The sequence below is a fragment of the Muscardinus avellanarius genome, assembly GCF_963383645.1.
Source record: "Muscardinus avellanarius genome assembly, chromosome: 4".
NCBI classification, from domain to species: domain Eukaryota; kingdom Metazoa; phylum Chordata; class Mammalia; order Rodentia; family Gliridae; genus Muscardinus; species Muscardinus avellanarius.
Genome location: NC_137789.1, coordinates 8329607 through 8353464, shown reverse-complemented (window position 1 = coordinate 8353464; position 23858 = coordinate 8329607). Strand labels below are relative to the sequence as shown.

The 23858-nt window shown below is 48.5% G+C and overlaps 1 protein-coding gene across 5 annotated transcripts in view; it reads right to left on the bottom strand.

Annotated features, from left to right (window-relative positions):
- Positions 1-23858, bottom strand: part of ZFAT (zinc finger and AT-hook domain containing) — a gene marked incomplete at both ends in the record, with an annotated part of 197320 nt that overhangs the window by 103968 nt on the left and 69494 nt on the right. For 4 of the 5 annotated variants that reach the window (XM_080694115.1, XM_080694117.1, XM_080694118.1 and 1 more), the window contains 4 exons: positions 6266-6498; positions 7361-8814; positions 14480-14630; positions 16453-16641. In XM_080694115.1, the coding sequence (XP_080550241.1) occupies positions 6266-6498; positions 7361-8814; positions 14480-14630; positions 16453-16641 (2027 nt within the window). The remainder of the gene's footprint in view (positions 1-6265; positions 6499-7360; positions 8815-14479; positions 14631-16452; positions 16642-23858) is intronic. The other variant, XM_080694119.1, reaches the window with a different exon arrangement.

Sequence of the window (23858 nt, the reverse complement as noted above, 5' to 3'; positions counted from 1 at the left end):
GGATGGGCAGGCGCTGGCGGGGAACCCTTAGGTGACCCCCTCCCCATCCGGAAGGACCCTGAGGTCCAGGCCGCCTGGCCCCGACCCTGGGCGGATGGGCTGGTGCTGGCGGGGCATACTTAGGCAACCCCTCCCCACCCAGAAGGACCCTGAGGTCTGGGCCGCCTGGCCCCGACCCTGGGTGGATGGCTGGCGCTGGCGGGGCACTCTTAGGCGACCCCCCTCCCCACCCGGAAGGACCCTGAGGCCCGGGCGCCTGGCCCCGACCCTGGGCAGATGGGCAGGCGCTGGCAGGGCACCCTTCGGCAAGCCCCTCCCCATCTGGAAGGAACCTGAGGGCCAGGCCGCCTGGCCCCACCCTGGGCTCGTGGGCAGGCATGGGCGGGGCAGCCTTAGCAGACCCCCAACCCACACACACGGAATGAAAAATAATTTTCATCTTTACCGAATGCCTGAACCCACATCCTCCCCAAACCACACATACTCTCTTCTCTTTTATTTTTTCTTTTTTTAAAAAGGAAAAGAAAAATATTTGAGAGGGTTTAAGATGGCCAAGGTGGCAGCTAGAATATTGGAGATGCAGACAAAATATATACATCTGAACTGGAACTTTTGGAAAAATTCCCCGCGAAGGAGGACTGAGGCTTCTCTACATCTTTAAAAATCCGGGACATCACCTGTAAGGAGAGAGTCTAGCGGAGACCTAGGAGGAAGGCGGTGGCGGCAGCAGTGGCCGAGATGGTGGTGGAGACTTGGATTTGGGAGAGGCAGACACCTGATCCAACCCACCCTGATCCTCTGAAGAAATTACCGCAAAGGTCGAATGCTACCATTGCGAATGCTTAGGAACACTGGACATTATGCGGTATGGGAAAAGAGCTTGGGAAAGATTTGAAATGGTGGAGGCAGTACAGCGGCAAGTACTCAGGGGAGGCAGAGATCTGACGTAATACACCTGGAACTTTTGAAGAAATTACCTCAGAGGTAGAATACTACCACCATGCATCTCGGGAACGTGGGACAACCTGCTGGGTGAAGAGGGGGCTCGGATTGGAGCCTGCCGTGAGGCAAGGCAGGTGATGGGGCCTCCAAGGCCAGGATTGGAGCCTGCAGAGGGGTTAGGTCAGTGCTGGGGCCAGCGAGGCCGGGATCAGAGCATGCCGTGAAGCAAGGCCAGTGCTGGGGCCTCCGAGGCCAGGTTTAGAGCCTGCCAAGGGTTTAAGCAAGTGCCAGGGCCAGTGAGGCCGGGACCAGAGCCTGCTGTGAGACAAGGCTGGTGCTGGGGCATCCGAGGTTAGGATTGAAGCCAGCTGATGTGTTAGGCCAGTGCTGGAGCCAGCGAGGCCAGGATCAAAGCCTGCTGCGAGGCAAAGCCAATGCTGAGGCCTCCAAGGCCGGGATCGGAGCCTTCCAAGGGGTTAGGCCAATACCGAGGCCTATCGAGGCCGGGATCAGACCCTGCTGTGAGGCAAGGCCGGTGCCAGGGCCTCCAAGGCCTAGAAAGGAGCCTGCCAAGGGGTTAGGCCAATACCGGAGCCAGGGAGGTCGGGATCGGAGCCTGCCTTGAGGTATGGCCGGTGCTGAGGCCTCCAAGGCCGGGATTGGAGCCTGCTGAGGGGTGAGGTCAGTGCCAGGGCCAACCAGGCCGGGTTTGAACCCTGCTGTGAGGCAAAGCCAGTGCTGGAGCCAGCGAGGTTGGGATAAGAGTCCCCTGGGTGGCCAGGCCACTACTGGGGCTGTCAAGAGTAGGATCGGAACTTGCAATGTGGCATGCACATAGAAATAGCACAGAAAATAAAATCCAGATGCTTCCTCTAATTAGCAAGAACTAGGAGGAAAGGGGTAACAGGAGGAGGTCGAGTAGTAGAAAAGGCCCTATTGAGAAGCAATTAAGGTGACCAATCAGAGGGGAGGGGATGGGGGAGGGTGGAATCTCTTTAAAACTCATGAGGTGTGTAAACAAATATATCAAAGATAATTACCAATTAAGCATGGGATCGACAGAGGAGGAGGGAATGGGATAGGGATTGGATGAGAGCTGAATGGACGATATGTGCTTGTATATCCTCTCAAGTCTTGTATTCCAAAGTGATGTATGATTACAAAAAAAATAAATAAAAATATAAAAAAGTACATCCAACATAATTGGTTTATCTGGGCTGTGGCCTGGACTGGTGTGATGTGTCTGGAGGAGGTGGTCCCTGGGGTGCAGCCTTGGGGGATACATATGGTTCGCCCTCTTCCCTGATCTCTCTCTGGCTTCCAGTCTCCATAATGTGAGGAGCTGAGCCCATGGGCTCCCCTCTCTGCCTCCTGGCACCCATGCCCTGAGATCTGAGGTCCCTGACCTCTCATGGACTGAAGCCAAAACCGTAAGAAAATCAATCTTCTTGCATCTAAGTTGCATGGCCATTTTATATGACAGCTGTAAGACTACTGACTGGAACAGGTAATAAGAGAAAAGTATGTTGGGCGCACACACTCCTTCCAATTGTTAGGTGTATCCTTAGGTAAAAAAAATAATCCTCAGAGTCACAGACACTATCGGCTTCCCTAACTTATCACATAGGGCCAATGCTGGGAGTAGAATGAGCCTAGACGTAGGCCTTTTGGGAGAGGGCAGGCAATCTGCTCTTTTAAATGTCCTCAGTGTTTGCTCTGTACTGGAATCTGTGCTCAAAGCAATAAATGCCAAGATGAACATAAAATCTCAGGCAGAATTATAACCGACCTGAGTCTATCTACAGGTCACAGGTAACGAAGCCACATCCCAGGCTGGGGTGAGGACTTGCTCCAGCTTCCAGGCTTTGCCCCATCAAAACAGCAGCACTCCTTAACCCCACTGGGCCCTGCCACGTCCAGAGTCCTCAACTCAACCACGAGGGCAACCACAGGCACTTTAATATCACAAGCATTCACACCACCTCACTGGAGCTGTGCTGGCATCCAGCAAAAGCAAGAAGATGCTGTTCACTCCACTTTCTGGGCAAGGGGAATGGAGTTCAGAAAGATCAGGCAGTCTGCGGGAGGATGTGGAGCTGGAGGGGCAGCCCTGCCCTGTGATCCAAATCCCTGACATTCTCTCCTGCAAAGCGTGGGGACGCAACTGGCGTCAAGAGCTGTGGGGTGAGGAGGGATTGTGAGGATCATAGGGCTGAGAGCACGTGGGGCTCAGGGAAGACGGGCAATCTGCTCTGGGATGCCTCGACATTTTGAAAGCCCTTTTCAGAAAAAGGTTTGAACCACCAAGAGTTAGGCTGCATGCGTTGCTTAGCTGGTTTCACGGAGAATAGCTGAAATCCTGTGGACTTAAAATACTCAATAGCTGGGAGTTGCACCTGGGAACACTAAAAGTGTGACCTCAAATGTCCATCTACTCCTAACAGTGGAGTGTACACATACAATGGGAGTATCAGCCAACTATAAAAAAGAAGTAAAGGATTAACTCGTCCTACATTATAGATGAACTAAAGAAACCAGCCACAAAAGACCAAATCATATGCATTTTTTATGATTCTTTTTATATAAATTGCTCAGAAGAGACAAATCCACAGAGATGGAAAGTATATTAGTAGCTGCCAGAGGCTCAGGAAGGGCACAGTGAGGGAAGACAGTTAATGGGAATGGGTTCCTTTATAGTATGGCAGAGGAACTCTAATATTAACTGTGCTGAGGGTCACAGAACTCCATAGACATACTAGAAGCCAGTGACCGTCACAGTTTAAGTGAGCTATTTGTATGGCAAGTGGATTATATCTCAATAAATCTGTTACCAAAAAAATAACAAAGTCCTGGTATCTTTCCTTGCAGGTAGTGAATTCCATGTAAAACATTTTAGTCAGCCCCTTTGTTATCAGATCAAAAGGATCCACAGGCAGGGCTAGCAAAAGACCGCACCGGGTCAGCATTCCTGTGGTCCTTCGGCTTCATGTTCAAAATACAGATGTTTTCTAGACTTGAAATACTGGGACCTGCTTTTATAAACTAAGCTGCCTTATGCAAATGGCAATAGGTCCTCCAGCTTTATACGAAAACACTGGTAGTCCCAAGAGACCCACCAGCAGCGGCGTGGAGCGGGTATGATGGCTCACACAGAGCTCAGAGCCGGGCCAGTGATGACTGTGGCTTGAATCCTGTCTCTGTCCCTTTCTGATGGCATGAGACACTGAACAGGCTACTGAATGGCTGAGATGCCAGGCTCCTAATCTACCCAGAGGAGGAAATATCCCCCAGTTCCCAGAGGAGCCATTAGAATTCCGTGCAACAGCAAGAAGGCAGGGCCGGGGGATGGAAACAGCAGCCGACTGCCTTTCCCCACGCTCGCTTCCCCAAGTCCCTCCTTAGGTGTTGACATGGAGGGATGAGCTCTTTGAAGAAAGACTTGCAACCACAGAAAGGTTAAAAGAAGAATGGAAACATGTGACATCTAGGCCAAAGATCTTAGTGAACGTTTGTGACATTCTCCTATTGCCCAGGAGCCCAGGGATATGGGTGAGAGGGATATGGGTGGCATCCAAGGGAAGAAAACTGGGCTTGAGCAGAAGCCTTGGAACACACACAAGCAGGCCAATCCTGAGCGTGGTCCAAGAGACAGCCCGGGTTGCCGAGTTCATCACCAGCTTCCTCTAAGTATAAGTTCAAACCCTCTAAGTATAAGTTTCAAAAAAGTATAACAAATAGCAATAGCAGTCAAGATCACTTACACCATGCCAGGCTCCGTACGTTCCCTCACTCGTCCTCACCGAGCATGGGTAAACTGAGGCAAGGCTACCCATGAGTAAGTAGGGGTGCCCAGGTTAGAGCCCAGCAGGCTGCTTCTTGGTCTCCCGGGCACCTGCTTTCGCTCTGGCTTCACTCCCTGACAACGGCAGAAGACCCTCCAGCGGAGTCACTAGTGAGCTCTGCCAGCTCTGCTTCCCCTGCCCTAAGGGGGACCAGACCCAATGCCAACCACACAGCAATTCCAATTCCACAGCAAACTGCGAACCTTCATGCCCTGCTCTAGAGAAAGATGACAAGAGGGAGAGACACAGGGAGGGAGAGAACGTGGACGGGGAGGGGCTGGTGACACGCAGCAGCTGGTACAGTCGACTCTACGGCAAGGACCACGCCAAGAACATCCTATTCTAACGTCCCAATAACCAGCAGGGAGCTACCTACATATCAAATACACACATGCACACATGTGTAAATACACATGCATAGACACAACTGTATACATGTGTGCATGTATCTGAGTATATGTGTGTGCACACATAAAACATTTGTAATTTTTAAGTATATATTTTATACAAAAGGCTACCAGGTCTCAGAAAAGACAAGTAATCTGTCCAAAGGCACAGAGCCTATGAGTTGCCGGAGACAGTGTTAGAACCCAGCATCCAACCCCAAAGCCCACGTTCCAACCTCTACACTGTACCCAAACACCCTGACTTTCCCTTTACTGAAAAACTGCCAAGGTGCTAGTGGCTTTTATGCTGGAAAACCATGGTATCACATCAAACTTATGAAGCCTCATTTTGCACTGTCTGTAGCATAAAACAGCATGCAGTTAAAATGGAACCACACCTGGGGCCAGGTGTGCGTCCTTTATGAGAAGCCTCAAATCACCCTCAGGTGTCAGCCTCTTGAGTCAGATTAGAATTTGCAAAAATAAACATTTGCTCATTGTGTTACATGGTCTCCCACCACAGAACTAAACAAATATTATCATCTTGGCTATTAATAGCACCTTGAATTAACGCGTCACTTTTTAAATAAAAGTGCTTCGCAGGCACTATTAGAGTGTTTACAATAAATAACACAATACGACAAGCGATCAGCATTCACTGTATTCTTACATGTGCCAAATACTGGTACAGTTGTCCAATCTAATTATCTAATTTAGTCTCCCAACAACATTTAGTGGCAGCTATTATTATCATCTGTTACTGATATTTTTTAAAATATCATTTCAGAGATGCTTGCTTTAGTTCTACTCTGTAGGTCGACCTGTAGGCTTTCTTGGATGCTAACAAATCGGCAGAGAAAGCGATCTGTTCAATTGAATCTCTTCTTTCAACCTATTAGAGACTCTTGCTGTGAACGCAGCCCAGGGAAGACCTCTTTAAAGGGCAGAGCTGTGTAGCGAGAAGGCCCACTCTGTTTCCAGGCCCAGATGTTCACACAAGGATGACCCGCAGTGGGGACACCTCCGTACGCAAAAATCTGAGAAAGCAATGAGCACCCAGGGGAGACGGGGCTGCCGCTTGGGCTTGCTACTTACCAGCTCTGTATGAACTTTAAGATGTGCCTGTAGCTTATATTTATCTGGAGTCGAGTAGTCACAGCCGTCAGTGGGACACTTCAGCAAGATGTTACTGTGTTTCTGAATTACATGGCGTTTAAGGCAGTTTTTGGTGATGGAAGAGTAATGACACTGGGAGCAATAATACAGATGTTCCCGGGTGTGGGTGCGGACATGCATGTCAAAATGCACTTGGTACCAAAAAAGTTTGCCTAAAAAAATATTTTCACATGAGAACAAGGAAGTTTCTTTTATACTGAATTTGAATTTGTTAAACGCTTATTAGTTTTTAATGACTCTATTTATCTCCCTCGTGGGCTTGTCCAGGTCACCCTTCACACTCTCCACTGCATTTCTGTCTGGAAATTATTTTCCAAAGGTGGCAGCTGCAACTATTATGGGTAGCACCATCTGTGGCATGCTGCTGGGGCAAGGGAGGAGTAAAGAAATATTTGCAGAGGCCCAATGATGGCACCAGGTACTAGAGCACACATGCAAAATCTGAACCATCTCTAAATGCTGCTGGTGCTCCTAGGACATGGGTTCTGGAGCTGGGCTTCCCACTCTGCACCACCAGCTCCCAGGAGATCCAGGAGTGACTTTTGCAGTGTGCTGGAATGATGGTGCTCCAGGCCTCCCTACAGAGAGCCACGGCCACTTTCATACCCTCTCTCTCTCTCTCTCTCTCTCTCTCTCTCTCTCTCTCTCTGCCCACCTAGAATGTGGCCACAGCTTAAAGCTCAACTTGACACTAGTCACGTACCAGAAGAAAGATTCTTCTTGGGTAGAGTACCGGTAGAGGTTGTGGGTAACCCTCCGTGTGCACCGGTGACCATGCCAACAAGGTCAACTGTGCGGTCCTGCCGGGCTGCCTCCGCAAGGACTCCAACTGCTACCTGCCACACAGGGCCACCCACTCCTATCTACCATGGAGGAGGGTGGCTCATTTAGGAGGTGTTCTTTGCAAAAAGCCATGAGCTCAAACCAAACCTGAGGTGACACCGTGTGATGGGGATGGACGGGGCTGCGGGGAAGGAGTGCTTGGCACAGCGGCACGCCCAGTCCTTTCCTTACCACAGTATTCACACTCCAGGTCTCCGTAGACCTTCCGGATCCGCTCGCACAGGCCGGTGTTCATCTGCTTCTTCTGCAAACTGTCCAGAACTTTCATGAACGCAGTGCTGCCAGGCCGGTGCTCAGAGGCAGGTTTGCAAGAGTCGGGCTGGTGCGGGGTGAGGTCCCCACCGCCGGCCACCGGAGGAAGGAGGTCTGCGGCCTCAGCTGGGTCTGTCCTGAGACATGGGCTAGGATCCGGTGTGCCAGCTGGAAGGGCAGCTGCTTCCTGTCCCTCACCCGGAGGGCCCTCAGCATCCTGGGCCTCCTGATCGGGTCTGGCACTTTGGGCCTTAGACAGCAGGAGTGTGATTTCTTCTCCCTGAGTCTGGTCTGAGCCTTCCTGCTGGGCGTCCAGGGTATTCTCAACAGCAGCCTGATCATCAGCAGAGGGGATGTCATTTTTCAACAAAAAATCATCTGAGACCACCGCAAGAGAAGGCAGCTCAGAAGGGACCACGGTGGTTTCCAGCTCGCAGGGTGGAAGGGCAGTGCTTTCAGCCTGGGAGGTGGCCGAGTGCACAGCCGGGGCAGCCATGTCCACCGAGACTACCAGATCCTTCTGCACCTCCTCGGGCCGAGCGTCCTGAGTACAGGCCTCCTCCTTGAGCACCTCCATCCCCTGGCACACACACTCCTCCTCCACCAGCTGCAGCTGGTCCCCCAGGGCCTCCTGCTGGATGTCCCCACCGGGCTCCAGGAGGCAGAAGCTCTGGTTGATGGAGCTGGTGAAGACGGCGGCCTCCTGGGCTGCCCCGTGCACCTCTTTGATGTGCGAGCGCAACCGGATGGAGCTGACGAACTTCTTGAGGCAAATGGCACAGACGTACACAAACGGGTGCTTCCTGACGTGCAGCTCCAGGGCCTGGTACTTGGTGGCGCCGTGGCCGCAGAGCTCGCACGCGAAGGGCCACTTGTCTCCGTGCACCAGCATGTGGCGGTCCCGGTCCAGCTCATTCTTGAACTTGCGCTCGCAGATGTGGCAGTCGTACAGCAGCTGCCGCTTGCCCTCCCGGGTCATCAGGCGGAGCTCGTCCAGCGCCTCCTTCACCTTCTTGTCCTGCGGGTCGTGGGTGTCCCGGATGTGCTTGATGAGGTTCTTGACGTCAGAGTACTTCTTCTTGCAGAAGCGGCAGTGCTGCTTGATCTTCTTGTGCACGCGCTCAATGTGCACCTTGAGGTGGCCCTTGCTGAGGCAGGTGAAGGAGCAGTGGTCGCAGGCGAACTTCTCCCCCGTGTGCTTGCGCAGGTGCACGTTGAGGTTGGCCTTGATGGCGCTGGCGTAGCTGCACTGAGGGCACTTGTATGGCTTCTCGTTGGTGTGGATCCGCAGGTGGGCCTGCAGCGAGTGCTTGAACTTGAAGACCTTGTTGCAGTATTCGCACGTGAAGATCTTCAGCTGGGTGGGGCCTAGCCTGGAGACGGAGGACACACAGTTACTTTTGGAGACCCTGAGCCCTCCCGATGAGCCAGACACCAAAGTCTTGGAAGTGAACTGAGTGGGGCAGAGGATGGCTAGGTGGACACATTCAGTCACTCAACAAACAGGACTGAAGAACAGTGCAAGCCGGGTACACGCAAAGATGAAAGGGAGGCCCTGGTCCTTTAGAGGCTCGGCGTCTAGGGGAAGAGAAGAGGGACCAGCAAATGCTGCAGGACGACGTGGTTGAAAGGAGTGTGGAGTGTACGCTGGTTGAAAATAGAAAGAGGACTATAATCTGGATGAAAACTTGCTGAGGAAATGTCTGGGTTGACCTGAGGAATTAGCAAAAGAGGCCAGACCAGGAAAAGCGATGCCAGAAGTCACGCACACACGCGAGGTAACCATGCGTGCTCTGAAGCTCGGCTGTGTGCCTTCTGGACATTTGAAAGGACCAGTCATAGCAGAACACAGTCAGTCTCCAAGAATGAAGCCTTGCGGCTTGCTGCACGGCTTTGACCCTCCACCCTTGCCTACGTAGTCAACCAACTGCAGGGGTGGCCCTCTTTCTCTTCTTGCAAGTTTCATGTGAGGGCCACTCCTGAGTCAAAGAGCCCTGGCCTTTCTCCATGTCCTTTCTTCTTCCAAGGAAAAGAGACCAGAGGTAGCCGGGTGTGGTGGCTCATGCTTGTAATCCCAGCTCTTGGGAGGCTGAGACAGGAGGGTCACACAGGTTCAGAGCCAGCCTTGGCGACTTAGTGAGGCTCTCAGCAACTTTGTGAGACCCTGTTTCCAAATAAAGTTTAAAAAAAATAGGTCTGGGAGTATAGCCAAGAGATAGAAAAGCCCCTGTGTTCCACCCCCAGTACCACAAAAAAGAGAGAGGGAGAGAGAGAGAGAGAGAGGGAGAGAGAGAGAGAGAGAGAGAGAGAGAGAGAGAGAGAGAGAGAGAGAGACCAGAGGAATCTACCTGGTATTTGGAACAGGTCCTAGCTGAGCTCCTCCTCACCCTGTCGGCCTAGGATGCTCCTGCCCATGAGGAGCATGGGAAGCAGCAGGCACTCAGCCTCGCAGCATCCGCAGCATCCAAGCGCTTGGCCAGCAGTGATCCAAATGTGCAGGTGAGAGCGGAGGCTGCTAAGACCAGCACAGCTCAGAGAGCACAGGGTTGATTCGCACCACGCTCTTTGCTCCCATAGCTGTCAGCAATGATGTCTGACTTTCTGTCTCTCTCCTCTTCCACAGCCAGCTTAGAGCTCAGAATGGGGAAAATAGCACCTCCATTTATTAGACTAATACACCATGCAAAAGCGATTGCCACTGAATAACACCTGCCAATGTGCTGCAGACACTGTGAGATTTTGTGTGTGCTGGAGAATAAAAGCGTAGTCTGCCTCACGGAGCCTGTCTCTTTCAGTGTAACAACATGTATGCTGAAAGAGACTGAGATAATGACAATAATACCTAACAATTACTGAGTGCTTATAATAATACGGCAAACTTCATACCAACTATTCAATCCCAGCCTATTGTTATACCCATTTTACAGATTAGAAAACAGTATTTGCCCATACAGAACCTGCTCACGCCAGCATCCTGGTCCTCTGTACTGCCTGAAATCAGCGACACACGGCAGCCCCTCACCTATGCTGCCTGCCCTGGAAGCTCCCTGGATGGGCTTCCACGGCTGTTGCAATGGCAGAGTCTTATTTTTGAAATCATGAAACAGCAATCACCAAGTACTTCAACATGCACCGGGGACAGAAATCGTCAGAGGAGACCAAAAAGCAAGTGAGATCTCCACTCCGGCTGCAATTGCTCCCTGTGGAAGGTGTGTCCAGGCTATCCAACAAGGACCTATGACATACTAATAATCATGTAGTGCTATTAACTAGGTGACATTAAACTGCACCTACTATACCTGCAAAGTCTATATTTAGGAAACTATCCATACTACTGCGTCCAATCAACATAGGTTACCTCGTCATTAAATTAAAATTATTTAAATGGATCACAGCCCATAAATACCAGAGGGTACAACTCACATGATGTAATTAAAATATTCAAATTTGAAAGTTACTAGTATGCCTGAATGCTAAGCCCAAGGCTTATTTAAGAAAAGTAATTTGGATCTTTCCCAAATGACAAAGATATCCAGGAGGTGATACATTTTATTGGTATAAGGAACACTGAAGAAAGAAGCCCTGGGTTCATAATGTTAATTAAATAAACAAATCACAGTATTTCCTCCTCTAATACAAGATCTAAATGGTCTTAGGAGAATCCTCTACTGTGAGTTTCCATATTATTAGACAAATACCTAGCAAAGCCCTGTGAGCCCCATTTCTACTAAAGGGGAAAGAATCTGATGAAGACATGAGCAGCCTGCACGTGGCTCTAAGCACAAGAACCCACGCGGCAGGCAGCATCCACCCTGCTTCTGTTATATTGTTCCCCGCCAGTGTTCCCTCTTCAGTGAGAGAGGTAGGCTCCTCCCTGCATCTTAGAAAGAACCAGGCAGAACGTTAAAGGGTCAGACACCTTGGTCCAGGTGTTACACTCCTGGGAATCTATCTGCAAGAAGGACACAAAACTCAGATGAAAGTGTTCACTGCCCAGTTTTCCCCACAGTTAAAAATGGGAAGATGCTTGAGGTGCCAACACAGAGAACTACCTCATTCATTCATTCATTCATCCAGAAAAGAGCTCCAGGCACTAGAGTTCTAAAAGAGAACCAAACAACCCATCCCTTCTTCTCTGGAGCTTACACTGCTAACTATAAAAATCAGCAGTTAAGGACCATCAGCTCCCTGCTGGGAACGACGCTCTGGACACTCACTCCAGGGTGATTGACTTGGTCCATGGAACAGGAAAAGGCCTCTCTAAAAACAGGACATTGGAGCAGACAGCTAAAGAATGAACAGGTGTTAATTAAGCCCAGGAGAGGGGAAGCATCCTGGAAGAGCAAGCGGCCCCTACAGAAGAGATCAAGGAGCCGAAGAAGGGCCCAGGTGGCAGCAGGAAGCCTGCGCTCAGGAACCAGGAAGAGCATGGCAGCAGGGGCCAGCCTCGGAAGACCCACGTTCTCCTAAGATGGAGGCGAAGCCTGCAAGGGCAGTGATCAGATGCTCATCCTAGAGAGGTCTCATGGGCTTCCAATGAGATCCCACTGGGCTTCCAATGAGAGGCACGCAAATTACAATCACGGCACAGCGCTATAGAGCAAAAGACCTCCGATCAATTGAGCAACATAGAGATGCAAGGTGATTAAGTCTTAAAAGCTACATGGAAAATCACATATAAAATATAAATTCATTTACAAAATGAAGCTGCTGGAAAAGAGCCAAAAGAAAATAAATTAAAAATATTAACTGTCTTTGGGTAATGAGATTATAAATTATTTTTTCCTTAGCTTTCTGGATTCACAAAATTTTCTATATAGTAAGTCTGTATCATATTTGTTATAAGAAAGAAAATAATAGAACCTAAAAGTTTTAATCTGCATTTTACAAGAAAAAACTCGCTTGCAAATGCAACTGTCTTTCTTAACTATAATTTATACAATAAATATTAATGGGATGTATGACAACAGTAATATAGCCTAGATCTCTTGATTAAATTTTGAGTATATTTCCTGTAACTAGAGTATCATTTAGCTGAATCCCTCCCCAACAGACCTTGAAGTATTGTGAATTAGTTAAGGTCCACAAATCAACCTGAGTTGAGCTGAAGAATGGCCATGAGATTTAATTCCATTTCAGATTCATCAAAGAGATGAGTACTTTTACAACTTCATCGATAACTTCAGTTGTTCATACTTACCAGAACAGAGGGGCTGAGGCTACAAATTAGTAAAACATAGCGCATGATATGATAATATAATTTAATGAGTGCAACCTGTGCCAGACACCATGCGTATATTTCATCATTTGCTCTCATTCAACCACAATTCTGCTGAACAAGTGCGCGAGGTGACCAGAGGCAAACAACACGTCAAGCTTCGTGGAGCAAGGCTTGGGCAGTCCAACTCTCTGTCACGTCACCTGTGCCCCACACCTGATGGTTGCTTCACTTGTGGGGGGACAACAGGCAGAAGAGTCTAGAGCCAACCCAGGTTGGTTTGGTCCCAAAGCTCATGTTCTACTCAAGAACTCCTAATTCCACTTTTCTAGGAACATAGAGAAACCATCAGCAACTGGCTTTTGTCCTTCCTCTTAGCTTAGAAAAATGTCTCCAGACCTCTGGTGGTCAGTTTGCTGATGGACTTCTGCAAGGACATAGCGCAGGTAGGATAGCCATGCTGGGAAGGAGGGCATGAGAAACACACTCCTTCCTACTGGGTGTCTGGTAACTGGAGGCACACTGGGAGGACAGTTTTTATTTTTTTATTATTTATTTATTTATTTATTTGTTTATTTATTTATTTTTGTGGTACTGAGGATAGAACCCAGGGGCATTCTCCCTCCGAGCTACACCCACCCCCAGCCCTATTTTTTATTCTTTATTTTGAAACAGGGTCTGACTGAGTTGCAAAGGGCCTCACTAAATAGTTGAGGCTGTCCTAGAACCATGGTTTTCGTTCAGCCTCCCAAATGCTGGGATTACAAGCTTGCACCACCAGGCCTGGCTTGGGAGTACAGTTTTTAATGTTGATTAAAGTTTTAAGTACTTATAACCTTTGATGGAATGTCTTTAGTTCTAACAATCTATCCCACAGAAGAAAGTGGGAAGCTGGGTGTTCAGGAGCGTTAATCACTGAATGGCCCCTCATGGCAAAACCTAGCCATTTAAATGACAATACTGACCACAGAAGAGCAAACACCAACACGTGTTTGGTCCTTACTACGTGCTAAAAATGACAGCTTTTCAAGGTATAAAAAGATTTTAAAAAGTTGAAAAGAGTACACTTGAGTGTTTCATGCTTTTAAAATTAAAAAATTAAAGCAATACATGCTAATATACCATGAATCAATCAATAGTAGTTAAATGTAGAAAACGAAACTATGGGTTATATTAACTCACCTCATATGGGATGTATGAACTTTCTACAACAGCCCTGTGTGTCAATTTTGAAAGAAATCAGGAATAAAGACTTTTTTAATTATAGCATGTAAAGTATAGAAATCAGGCCATGTTTATATATTTGTTTGTTTATTTGTTTGTTTGTTTGTTGTGCTGGGGATTAAACCCAGGGTCATTCTACTTGCAAGCTACACCTCCAGCCCTATTTTTTTTATTTTTACTTTGAGACTGTCTCACTCAATTGCTGAGTCTTGCTGCCTTGCTGAGGATGTCCTTGAACCTGCAATCCTCCTGTCTCGCACTCCCAAACACTGGGATTACAAACATTCGCCACTACACCTGGCTAACATACCTTTTTATAAAGGTTAAGCCTAGGTGTGCTTGAAGTAAAGCACACCCCCCCTTCATTAAGACAGTCGGTGCTCAGCTCTTAAAGCACGATGATCCGCCTCACATTTCAGAGAGAAATACTATACTAAGGGCAGAGGGTAATTCTTCCATTAAGTCAGGAAGTCAATAGTCTCTATAAGTATGCCTGTAAATAGAATCCAGATAAACAAACATGCGGATCCTTCTTGCGCTCTGTGGAGGTCACTCCTGGTCGGCCTCTAGTTAGAGCCACGCAGAACTCAACTCACCTGCTTGACTTCATCGGTTGCTCATATGGCGTCTGCTGAATGGCGTACTCCTGGTACCCCCTGCGGGGCACCAGGTCTGCGGCGGTGCTCTCAGGATTTGCTGCTCCTGTTTCTGGGGGCCCGGCCTCCACTGGAATGATCTTGGTAGCACCTGGGACGGATGCACAAAGCACTGCTCACTGACCGGCCCAGGGAGACGCCCTCACCCATCCTGGCGGAGGCAGCCGGGCTCAAAAGACACTTGGTTACCACAGGATCCCATGTCAGTATGGGTAGTGCAACTGTGTGTGTGTGTGTGTGTGTGTGTGTGTGTGTGTGTGTGTGTGTGTGTGTGTTTACATGTGTGCTAAATATCCTCTTGAGGTACATTTTCACTTGGCTTAATTATTAAATACACACACGTACACATATGTTATTTGTAAGGTTTTATACAGGGCCACACATGTTAAGCTTTAAATAAAACATTAATTTACGTCAAGATAACACGGAATAATAGAACATACCATAAAAAGAAATTTAAGCCATCAGGGATCCATTAGTTTAACCTCTCTGGGTCCCTGTTGGCACCCTATGAAATGAAGGGTCCTCGGTGTAAAATCTCCAAGGTCACCTTTGCTCCTGCAACTCTGTAACGTGAAGTGATCGGAGACCATGTGTACCGCAGTGGTCAGCTCATACACGTGTCTGTGTGCTGAGTACACATGTGTGTATCGGAAGTGCATGTGCGTATGTGTGTGTCTGTGTGCTGTGTTAAGTGCTTCTAAGAAAAATTTCCAATCTACTCCTGGTTACAGGAATAGGAAAGGGAATGAATTACACTTTCACCCTCACTTGTTGAAATGTCAAAATATTGCCATGCATTTTTTTAGAAAAAATGTAGAAACTTTTTCTAGTGACTATTCCACTAGGATTTTCATTTTCCAGGATACTATTCTGAAGTAAAGTGGGACAAACTAACTTTCCAGAAAATTCTACTCACCTGGCTTTATATGGTCTATTCTCTGCTGATTGGCTTACCCTGCAATTATATACTTATTCAGAATTTTCACTTTAAATAGTGAATTACTATTAAAAATTGAAAACAGATGCTTAGATGGGGTGGCAGTTTTAAAAATTCTAAACTTAATATTTTTGTACAGCCATACCCCAAATGGATAGAAAAAAATTAGTATACTTTAAAACCTACTATCAGCCAGGCGTGATGGTGCACGCTTGTAATCCCAGCATTTGGGAGGCTGAGACTGGAGGATGGCAGTTTGTGGACAGCCTCAGCTACTTAGTGAGGCCCTCCGCAACTTGGTGAGACACTGTTTCAAAATAAGGAATAAAAAATAGGGCACAAGGTGTAGCTCGGAGGTCAAATGCCTCTGGGTTCCATCCCCAGACCCTCAAAAAAAAAAAACCAAAACAAAAAAAAATTTTAAATAAATAAATAAATAAAACCTACTATCATAGACTGTTTTTGGCTAAAGTATCCCATCCTAGAAAAGACTTTTAAAAAAATAGTATCTACACCCACTGGTTATGTCATATAATAGCCAGAAGAGAGATGGAAATTCCTAGTATTATAGAGTATTTGGTGAACCTCACTAAAACAGACAAGGAGCTAGGTAGAGCTTTGAGAGGTGCTTTGTCTGTCAGCTGAGTGGGCAACGTCCCCGGGGAAGAGCTCCAGCAGAGGAGCCGGGAGAAGAGGACACAGGTACCTTTGCCCTGGAGCCGCTAACCAAGTGACACCCACAGCGGGCCCAGGCCACAGGGGCGGCAGCAGCTCGATCCCTGCCGTTGACACATTCCCCACAGCCCTGGGTGGTAAGTAGATCTATCGCTGTCCCAAATGCGTGGGCTTATAAATGTGAGCCATCCAACACCACACATTCCTCCCAGTGCTCCAACTCGGACTATCCCAGCGGGCTACACCGGAGAGGCCGTCACAGAGGCTCCCGGTCCTCATTTCCACCTGCCACGGTCACCTGGAATGGCTTCATGGGCAGTAAGAACCACACTGATGATGGGCTTCTTGGCTCCGGGAAGCTGCCCCGCCTCCTTTCCCGAGGAGATCTTCTGGACTTTCTCCGCTTTCTGGGCTCGGGGTCTTCTTGGGGCCTTTTCTCGATCATCTTCTTTATACTTCTTCTCTAGTTCAAGGTCTGAATCATTACCTAGGGAGCAAAGACCAAGAGGCAACAGCTGTTCCTTCATATCAGGACAGAGCTAGAGAGTGCACCTAACTCTTGTGGGCTGATGAGAGTGAAGAGGTGCTAGATCTCTGCTTGGCATCCTGTGCCACGCAGACCACTGTGTCCGTCAACTCGGGCACCCTCTCTCCAGTCACTCGGTGCTCTGCACACACACTGCTCCCAGCCAGGCCACCCCGGCACCAGAATGCACAAGGGTGATGCACATGTAGTCCCTAGTCTTGATTTAGTGAAGCCTAACAGACTTCAGATTCATTAAAAAAAAAAAAAAATGCAGAGAAGATTCAAGCTCTCCAAGTTTCACAGCCCAACAAACAAGTTGTTTGCTTACTCATCTTACACTTGTCAGCTGCAGAGAGCAAGAACTTGGTAAGGGCAGAGCCAGCCCCCAAGAACTCTGCAGTCCTCCAGCAGGTGAGATGAGGAGCAGTCTGCTCTGCTCTAAGTGAAAAAGGATGGCAGAGTCCACCTGCAAGGTCAGAAAGGCTTTAAAGAAGCAACCCTTCAGTTAAGTATTAAAAGAGGGGGCTAGTAAAGTACTAGCTAGAAAAGATAATAGGTCTGAGATCAAAAGAATAGGCGTGCTGGGCGTGGTGGTGCACGCTTGTAATCCCAGCACTTGGGAGGCTGAGACAAGAGGATCAGGACTCACGGCCAGCCTCAGCTGCCTAGTGAGGCCCTTTGCAACTCAGTAATAGCCTATTTTGAAATAAAGAACAAAAAATTAGGGCTGGGGGTGTTGCTCCAAGGTAGAATGCCCCTGGGTTCCATCATCAGTACAGCAAAAAAATAAATAAGCAGGTGTGATTAAAAAAAAAAAATAGCAGCCTCGTAGTCTACAAAGAAAAGCAAAGAGAAGGGGCAAACTGTGGTGGAAGAAAAAAATCTCTAGAGTGGAAGGTTGAAGCCTAGCCCTCCCCTGGCACTTGCAAAAGAATGTAACCACAGATAAGTGGCCTGCAGAGGGCCAGACATCCAGGCCGCCACCTAAAGAATAGGTAATGGACCTATCTGGCCTTATAGAAGGTCACAAAGGTCAGTAGCCTGCTCAGAAATTCCCCCCTCTTCCTCTCCCTGTACTCAACTTCCTCGTGCAACCCTGCAATCACTAACTGCCAAGCTTCAACTTCTGTAAGCCCTCCTGCCGGCTTCCACCATTTGTCACAAATCTATAAAATAAGAGCTCAGGTGGAGCTCGGGGCCAGAGTCTTTCAGGAGCTATCCTAACTTTGGCCCGCCAATGTAATAAACTTCCTCTTTTCCACCCTAATTGGCGTTCAGTTGATTATTCCAGAGGGTTTCTGTAACAAAACCAATGACCAAGCATCTTAGTGGCTACAATTTCAAAGGGAAAGAGGCAGTAAAAATAAAATGGGTAGAGTAAGAGCTAAGTGAAGAGGGCCATGAATGCCCAAGGCAAGTCCAGAATCTTTCCTTGGTGAATGCCAGGAGGTAAACCTCCAACGTTCAAGGAGTAAAGTCAAGTAGCAAGAGAGAGAAGCTGAACAGTATTAAAGCAGAGAGGTCAGTGCACATGGCCCCTAGAAAAATGGCTACATTCAGGTATGTAGACTCCCTTTGGCCTGCAGACGGACAGAACAGAGAGTTCCAGAAATAGCTGCACACTTGGAAGGCGACACTTCCCACCTAGCAAGGGTCACTGTTTAGCAGTCAGTGGTTGATTGGTGGGAATTTTTTCCCAGGTGGCTGTCTATAAAAATCTCCCCTCCCCAAAACCGGGTCTACTTTGCTCCCCAACCTACTCCCCAGGTGGTAGACCTTGCCCATAAGAACAATAAAGCCTTTCTTGCCTCACTGCCTGGCAGTTCAGCATCTTTCTCCTGAGATCGTCCCTTGGGGTCCTGGAATTGGCCCCAGCCAGGCCAGACCTGGTCCAGTCTTACATTTGGTGCTGAAACCCAGAAGGCTTCCACACAGCCTGGTGTTCCTGGGATCCTCCCTCAACTTCGATCACTACAGGATTCCAGGGTACTTTTCTTTCCTCGCCCTGCTCTTCATTTTTCTCCTGTCAAGTCCCTTTCCTTTTCTCTTTTCCTCCACTGTCAGTGCCCTGGAGGAGTGCTGTGGTCCATCCAGCCCAATAACAGGTTTTCTGGTCACCTGTCACGATCAGTGGACTCTGTGTCATGATCAGTGAACTCTGTGTCCTTTGTAACCTATTACCTACATGGAGTGGGGACGCTTGTCCCTTGTCTGGGATAATATTGATGCATAGCATAAAACTCCTGGCCTGTCTCTTACCCTTCCTTTCCTCTTCTGTTTTTCCCTGAAAATTGTTTAAACACCCTCTGGCTGACCTGGGATGTGACCGTTGAGTGTCTGGTCACATCTGATCCCTCTAATCATTTCTGTAAATGATCCCTCTAATCATTTACAGTCACATCTGATCCCTGTAATCACTTTATTTCTGTTTCCACATCAGAGGACCCGCTGATTCCTGGTTCTATCCTACTTGGGCTGTATGGGCTCCCAACTTAACAACCCACCTTCCATTCCTTCCGCTCTTATCTTTCAGGATTTATTCAGGTTCTTCTTACTCTTCTCTCATGACCATCCTTCTTATATGTCCTTTACTCACACCCACCAGGTAGAGGAGGCTACTGCTGACTCCTGGTTACAGGGATCCTGTATTGATTATACACCCTCTCAAATTGCCAACTTCCGTAAGTGTATTATTCTTCCTCTTTATTTGGGATGAGATGGGCCCCTGTTAGTTCCTTTTTACACTTGCGCTCTGGCTCTGGGGGAGGCCACCTGGTGGAGGTTTAACTCCAGACCAACGTGTATTCCACAAACGCTTGGCTGAGTCACGTTAGGTCTTCTGCTTCGACTGCCAGGCTGCCTGCTAGTGATCCGGCCTGAGAAGGATGCCTCTGGGCCCAGCATCAGTTCTCTGTCTCTTCTGTCTCTCAGGATAATAAAGGGATGCCTTTTGAGGCTCCAGAGACTCCTCTGGCCTCACCATGGGAAATGCCTCCTCAAAGCCAGACCCTAAAACTCCACTGGGATGCTTCCTTGTTAATCTAAAAGGGCTCAGTTTAATTCTTGACCTGAGGCTACAACACCTAATTTTTTATTGCAATACAGCCTGGACAAGGGCTCTGTTTGACCTGAAAATGGCACCCTAGATTCTTCAGTTCTGAGGAATCTCTCGAATTTTTGCCAATGTAATGGCAAGAGGCAAAAAGTTCCATATGTCCAGGCCTTCTTGTTGTGCTCACGGCCCTCCCTATGTGCCACCGGTTCCCTTCCCCAATTCCTCCTTGCTTGCCAACCATCCTTTTCTGACTCAGAGACGGTGGATGGAGCCGAGGGAACCATTTGAGTTCATGTGCCGTTTTCCATGTCTGATTTGTCTCAAATTGAAAAATGATTAGGTTCCTTTTCAAAAGACCCCACAAAATTTACTAAGGAATTTCAGTAACCGTCAGCTGCGTATGGGTTGTCAGCCTCGTCACATGGCTCACGCCCTGGTGGGACTGGTTCTAATGATTTATTGTTTTATTTTTGCTTTCCCCCTGCATACTTAAATTCATCAGGACACGTTATTGCTGAGATGTCCAGGGTCACCTTCAATCAGCTTCTCCTTCATCCATATACACCACTGACCACCGATGACCCCCCTCGTACACCATAACCTCTCCCTTTTCCGCTCTATGCCTCCGGTCTGGGGCCCTTCTCCGCCCCAAGTCAGCAGGAAGCAGTTCCTGACTGAAGTTGTTGCCCCTATTCCATATAAAGGGCTGGAATGTTAGGGTGGAGGAGGTCAGCGCACCATAGGCCCCGAGAAAAATGGTTACATCAGGGTGTGTAGAATCCCCTCACCCTGAAGACCAAAAGAACAGTGAGTTCCAGAAATAGGTGCACACCCACAAGGTGGCACCTCCCACCAAAGCAATGTCACGGTCAAGCAGTCAACGGGAGAGAGGTAGGAATTTTTTCCCAGGTGGCTGTCTATAAAAACCCGCCTTCCCCAAAAACAGGCACAACTCTACCTCCCAACCTACCCCCGCCTCACTGCCTCAGCATCTTTCTCTCGAGATCATCCCTTCAGGTCTTGTAATTGACCCCGGCCAGGCCAGGGGTCAATGGGATGCAAGTGACAGAACCCAGGCCTGGTTGCTGCCAAGGGGTGAGACTGTCACATCTTCTGATGCTTCAAATGGAGTCTATTAGAAGTACAGGTGTTTACTTAAAATTCTGTTTTTCCAGGTCTAACTCCCTAATCGTATTTTTCAAAGCCAATTTTAATTTTAATTTTCAAGGCTAACTCTAAACTTCTCATTGTTCCTTAAAACAATGGTGAAGCCAAATACACCGTGTCCAGGGCCTACAGGACCGGCAGGCTCCCTTCTCCTCTGGACGGCAAAGGCGAGTCCAAGCCAGGGGCCAGCTGGGCTCAATCCTTGCTTTAAACTGAGCCACCACTGAGGAGAATTAACTGAGCGGACTCAAAAAGCATGCAGATACACTCCAGGACAAATGTGTAGCCACAGAACAAGCAACAGTGACCTTTACACAGAGAAACTTGGCATTGATCTGAAGGGTAAGAAGAGCTTCCAGATGGCAAAGAAGCTGTCTCTGGAATGCATGAAATGCATGCTATTTGAAATCCCTAAGTGAAAAGAAAATACTAGGAAGGAAGGAAGGAAGGAAGGAAGGGGAGCTCCGTCTTTCTTGAGTAACAGTCACAAAATCTGAAATAACCTGCCTAAGAATCCTGCACACAAAACATATGCCAAGAATGCAGGGAGCATTTCCACAGAACCCATTATCAGCCGTGAAACCCTGTGGATGATGGACGCAGGCAGGCAGCAGACAGGTAGGTGTGAAAGACAGGCAGGGGCGGGGAAGCGCTGGAATGTGGCGTGACTGAAGGTGAGATGGGAACTACGCAACGATAAGGGAGAAGAAGAGGAACAGGAGAAAGCAAAGGAAACCAGTAGAGGTAGACGGGTCAGCCTGTTTCCTGAGACTCAAGTCAACCTGCAGCCAGGACAATGCAGAAATGGACAGAAGGGCAACCTGGAGAAGGTGCTTCTTAGAAAGGCGTGCCTGAACTTCTCACAGGATAAGGCAAGGAAACACATGCCTCTTGAGACGATTCATCAAAACATCCTTGTGTTCTCTATTCTTTGAGGGTTTTTGGTACATGTCCTACAACCTGGACACTTGGGTCATCTCTAGGCCTAGTGGAAACAGTCTTCAGGAAGTTCTAACTGGTAAGAAAAGGTTTTTAATCATACAGTTAGTATCAACATGAAATATGGTAACATGAAGAAAGAATAAATGAGATCAGGAATCAGACAGAACCAGGCATTATGCTGCCAGGCCGAAGCCGAGGCCCAACACTTAAGTCCATCCTGGAAGCATCTGAGACACCTATAATCATGGAGTGGGCAGAGCCCGTGGCCCACAAAGCCGCTGCAGTGCCAGTATTCTGAGAGGCTTTACATGCACTATGCCATGCTCTCTATTTGTTTAGTGGCCATAACAAAGCCTTTTCCAAAGGTCTACACACTTCGCAAGTCATTTTGTAGTCTACCTATTGGGTGATACATATGCATAAATAACTAATGCCAAATAAACTGGATGCTATAAAAAGAGTGAGACCCTGTTTAAAAAATAAAGAATAAAAAATAAGGCTGGGGATGTAGCTTGGAGGTGTAAAGCCCCTGGGTTCCATCTTCAGTACCACAGCAACAAAAAACAGGTCTGGGCTCTAGTCTAGACTTACTGACCCTAAGGCTCCAGAGGTACACAGAAGTGTGTGTGTGTGTGTGTGTGTGTGTGTGTGTGTGTGTGTGTGTGTGGTTGTGGTAGGGCTGGAATCTAGGGGCATTCTACCTCTGAGCTATATCCCAGCCCTATTTAACTTTTATTTGGCTACAGAGTCTTACTAAATTACTAAGAGCCTTGCTAAATTGCTGAGGCTGGCTTTGAACCTGCAATCCTTTTGTCTCAACCTCCTAACTATAGGGATTACAGGTGTGTGTCACTGAACCTGGTTCCACAAATGGAATTTTGGGGATCACTTGGGGCAATCTCTGGCCACCGGGCACTTAGCCCAAGTTCCAACCATCTCAAGGGAACACAGTCTACACTACCTATAAACCACTGTGGGAACAGGGACACTACCACCACAGAAGAGTTGCTATGGTCACCTGCTTGGAAACACAGAGCCCTGCCCCACTGCCTTAGATGCCCACAAGAGCCCTGCGTGGCCCTCAGCCATGCTTCATGATCTACGTAGCAGGCAGTCTCCCCCAGCCGCCATGAACAAATCCATTGCTATGGGCTTCTCAGGAAACACAGGCAGAGAAGGGCATGTTGCAATCCCACACTCCTGGGTGAGCAGACATCACTCTGCACCTTGTCCTAGGATGCTGACAGAATCCAGGCAAAGTACTGAGATGGTCTTGGTCCCCACCTCCCACCCAGGATGCCCCTTCCCCGGCCTCTCCTGCCACGGGAACCTCTAGCCCTGGCGTTTTCAAATGTGGCACGCCGGTGCTTGCTGCAGATCTGCTTTCCAGTCCCTACAGGTAACTGGTTGACAAGGGTCCTCTGAGAGCCAGGAGAAGAGAAGGCCAGGAACTCACAGGACTCTCCCCAGCCAGCCTGGCTCTCAGCTCACAGCCCCAGCTGGCTGGAGTCTGTCTGCTCTCTGGGACACCCACTCCCGACTCAAGCCCCGTGGCCCTCACCTGGCATCTAGTGAGGCACGCTCTGTGGACCTGCTCACTTGAGTTGCAGAAAATCGCTGGGTGTGACCAGGAATGGTGACATAGCCTTGGGGTGTGAATCTGAGTCTCCCTCCTCAGCTTCCAGGCCAAGGTGTCTCCTCTGAAAGCAGCATTTCCATCTCCAGGAACTGCCTCAGCCACTGCTCTCTGCGGCCCCATCAAACATTTCTTTGCGGGACTACTTTTTCTCACTTTTCTCCTATTTTTCAAGGTTTCTGAAGTGTCCATCTTCAAACAACATATCATTTCTACACAAAAGAGATAACATCTGCTTGGAAGTTACCCAGGCACTGGCGGAATGCACTTGTTCTTAACCACAAACAGCCCCTCAAACCAAGACCGGAGTGTCCAGTGCCGGCCTCGCATGTGTGATACATACAGAACACAACACAGAGGGTCCCTGCCTCTGGAGCT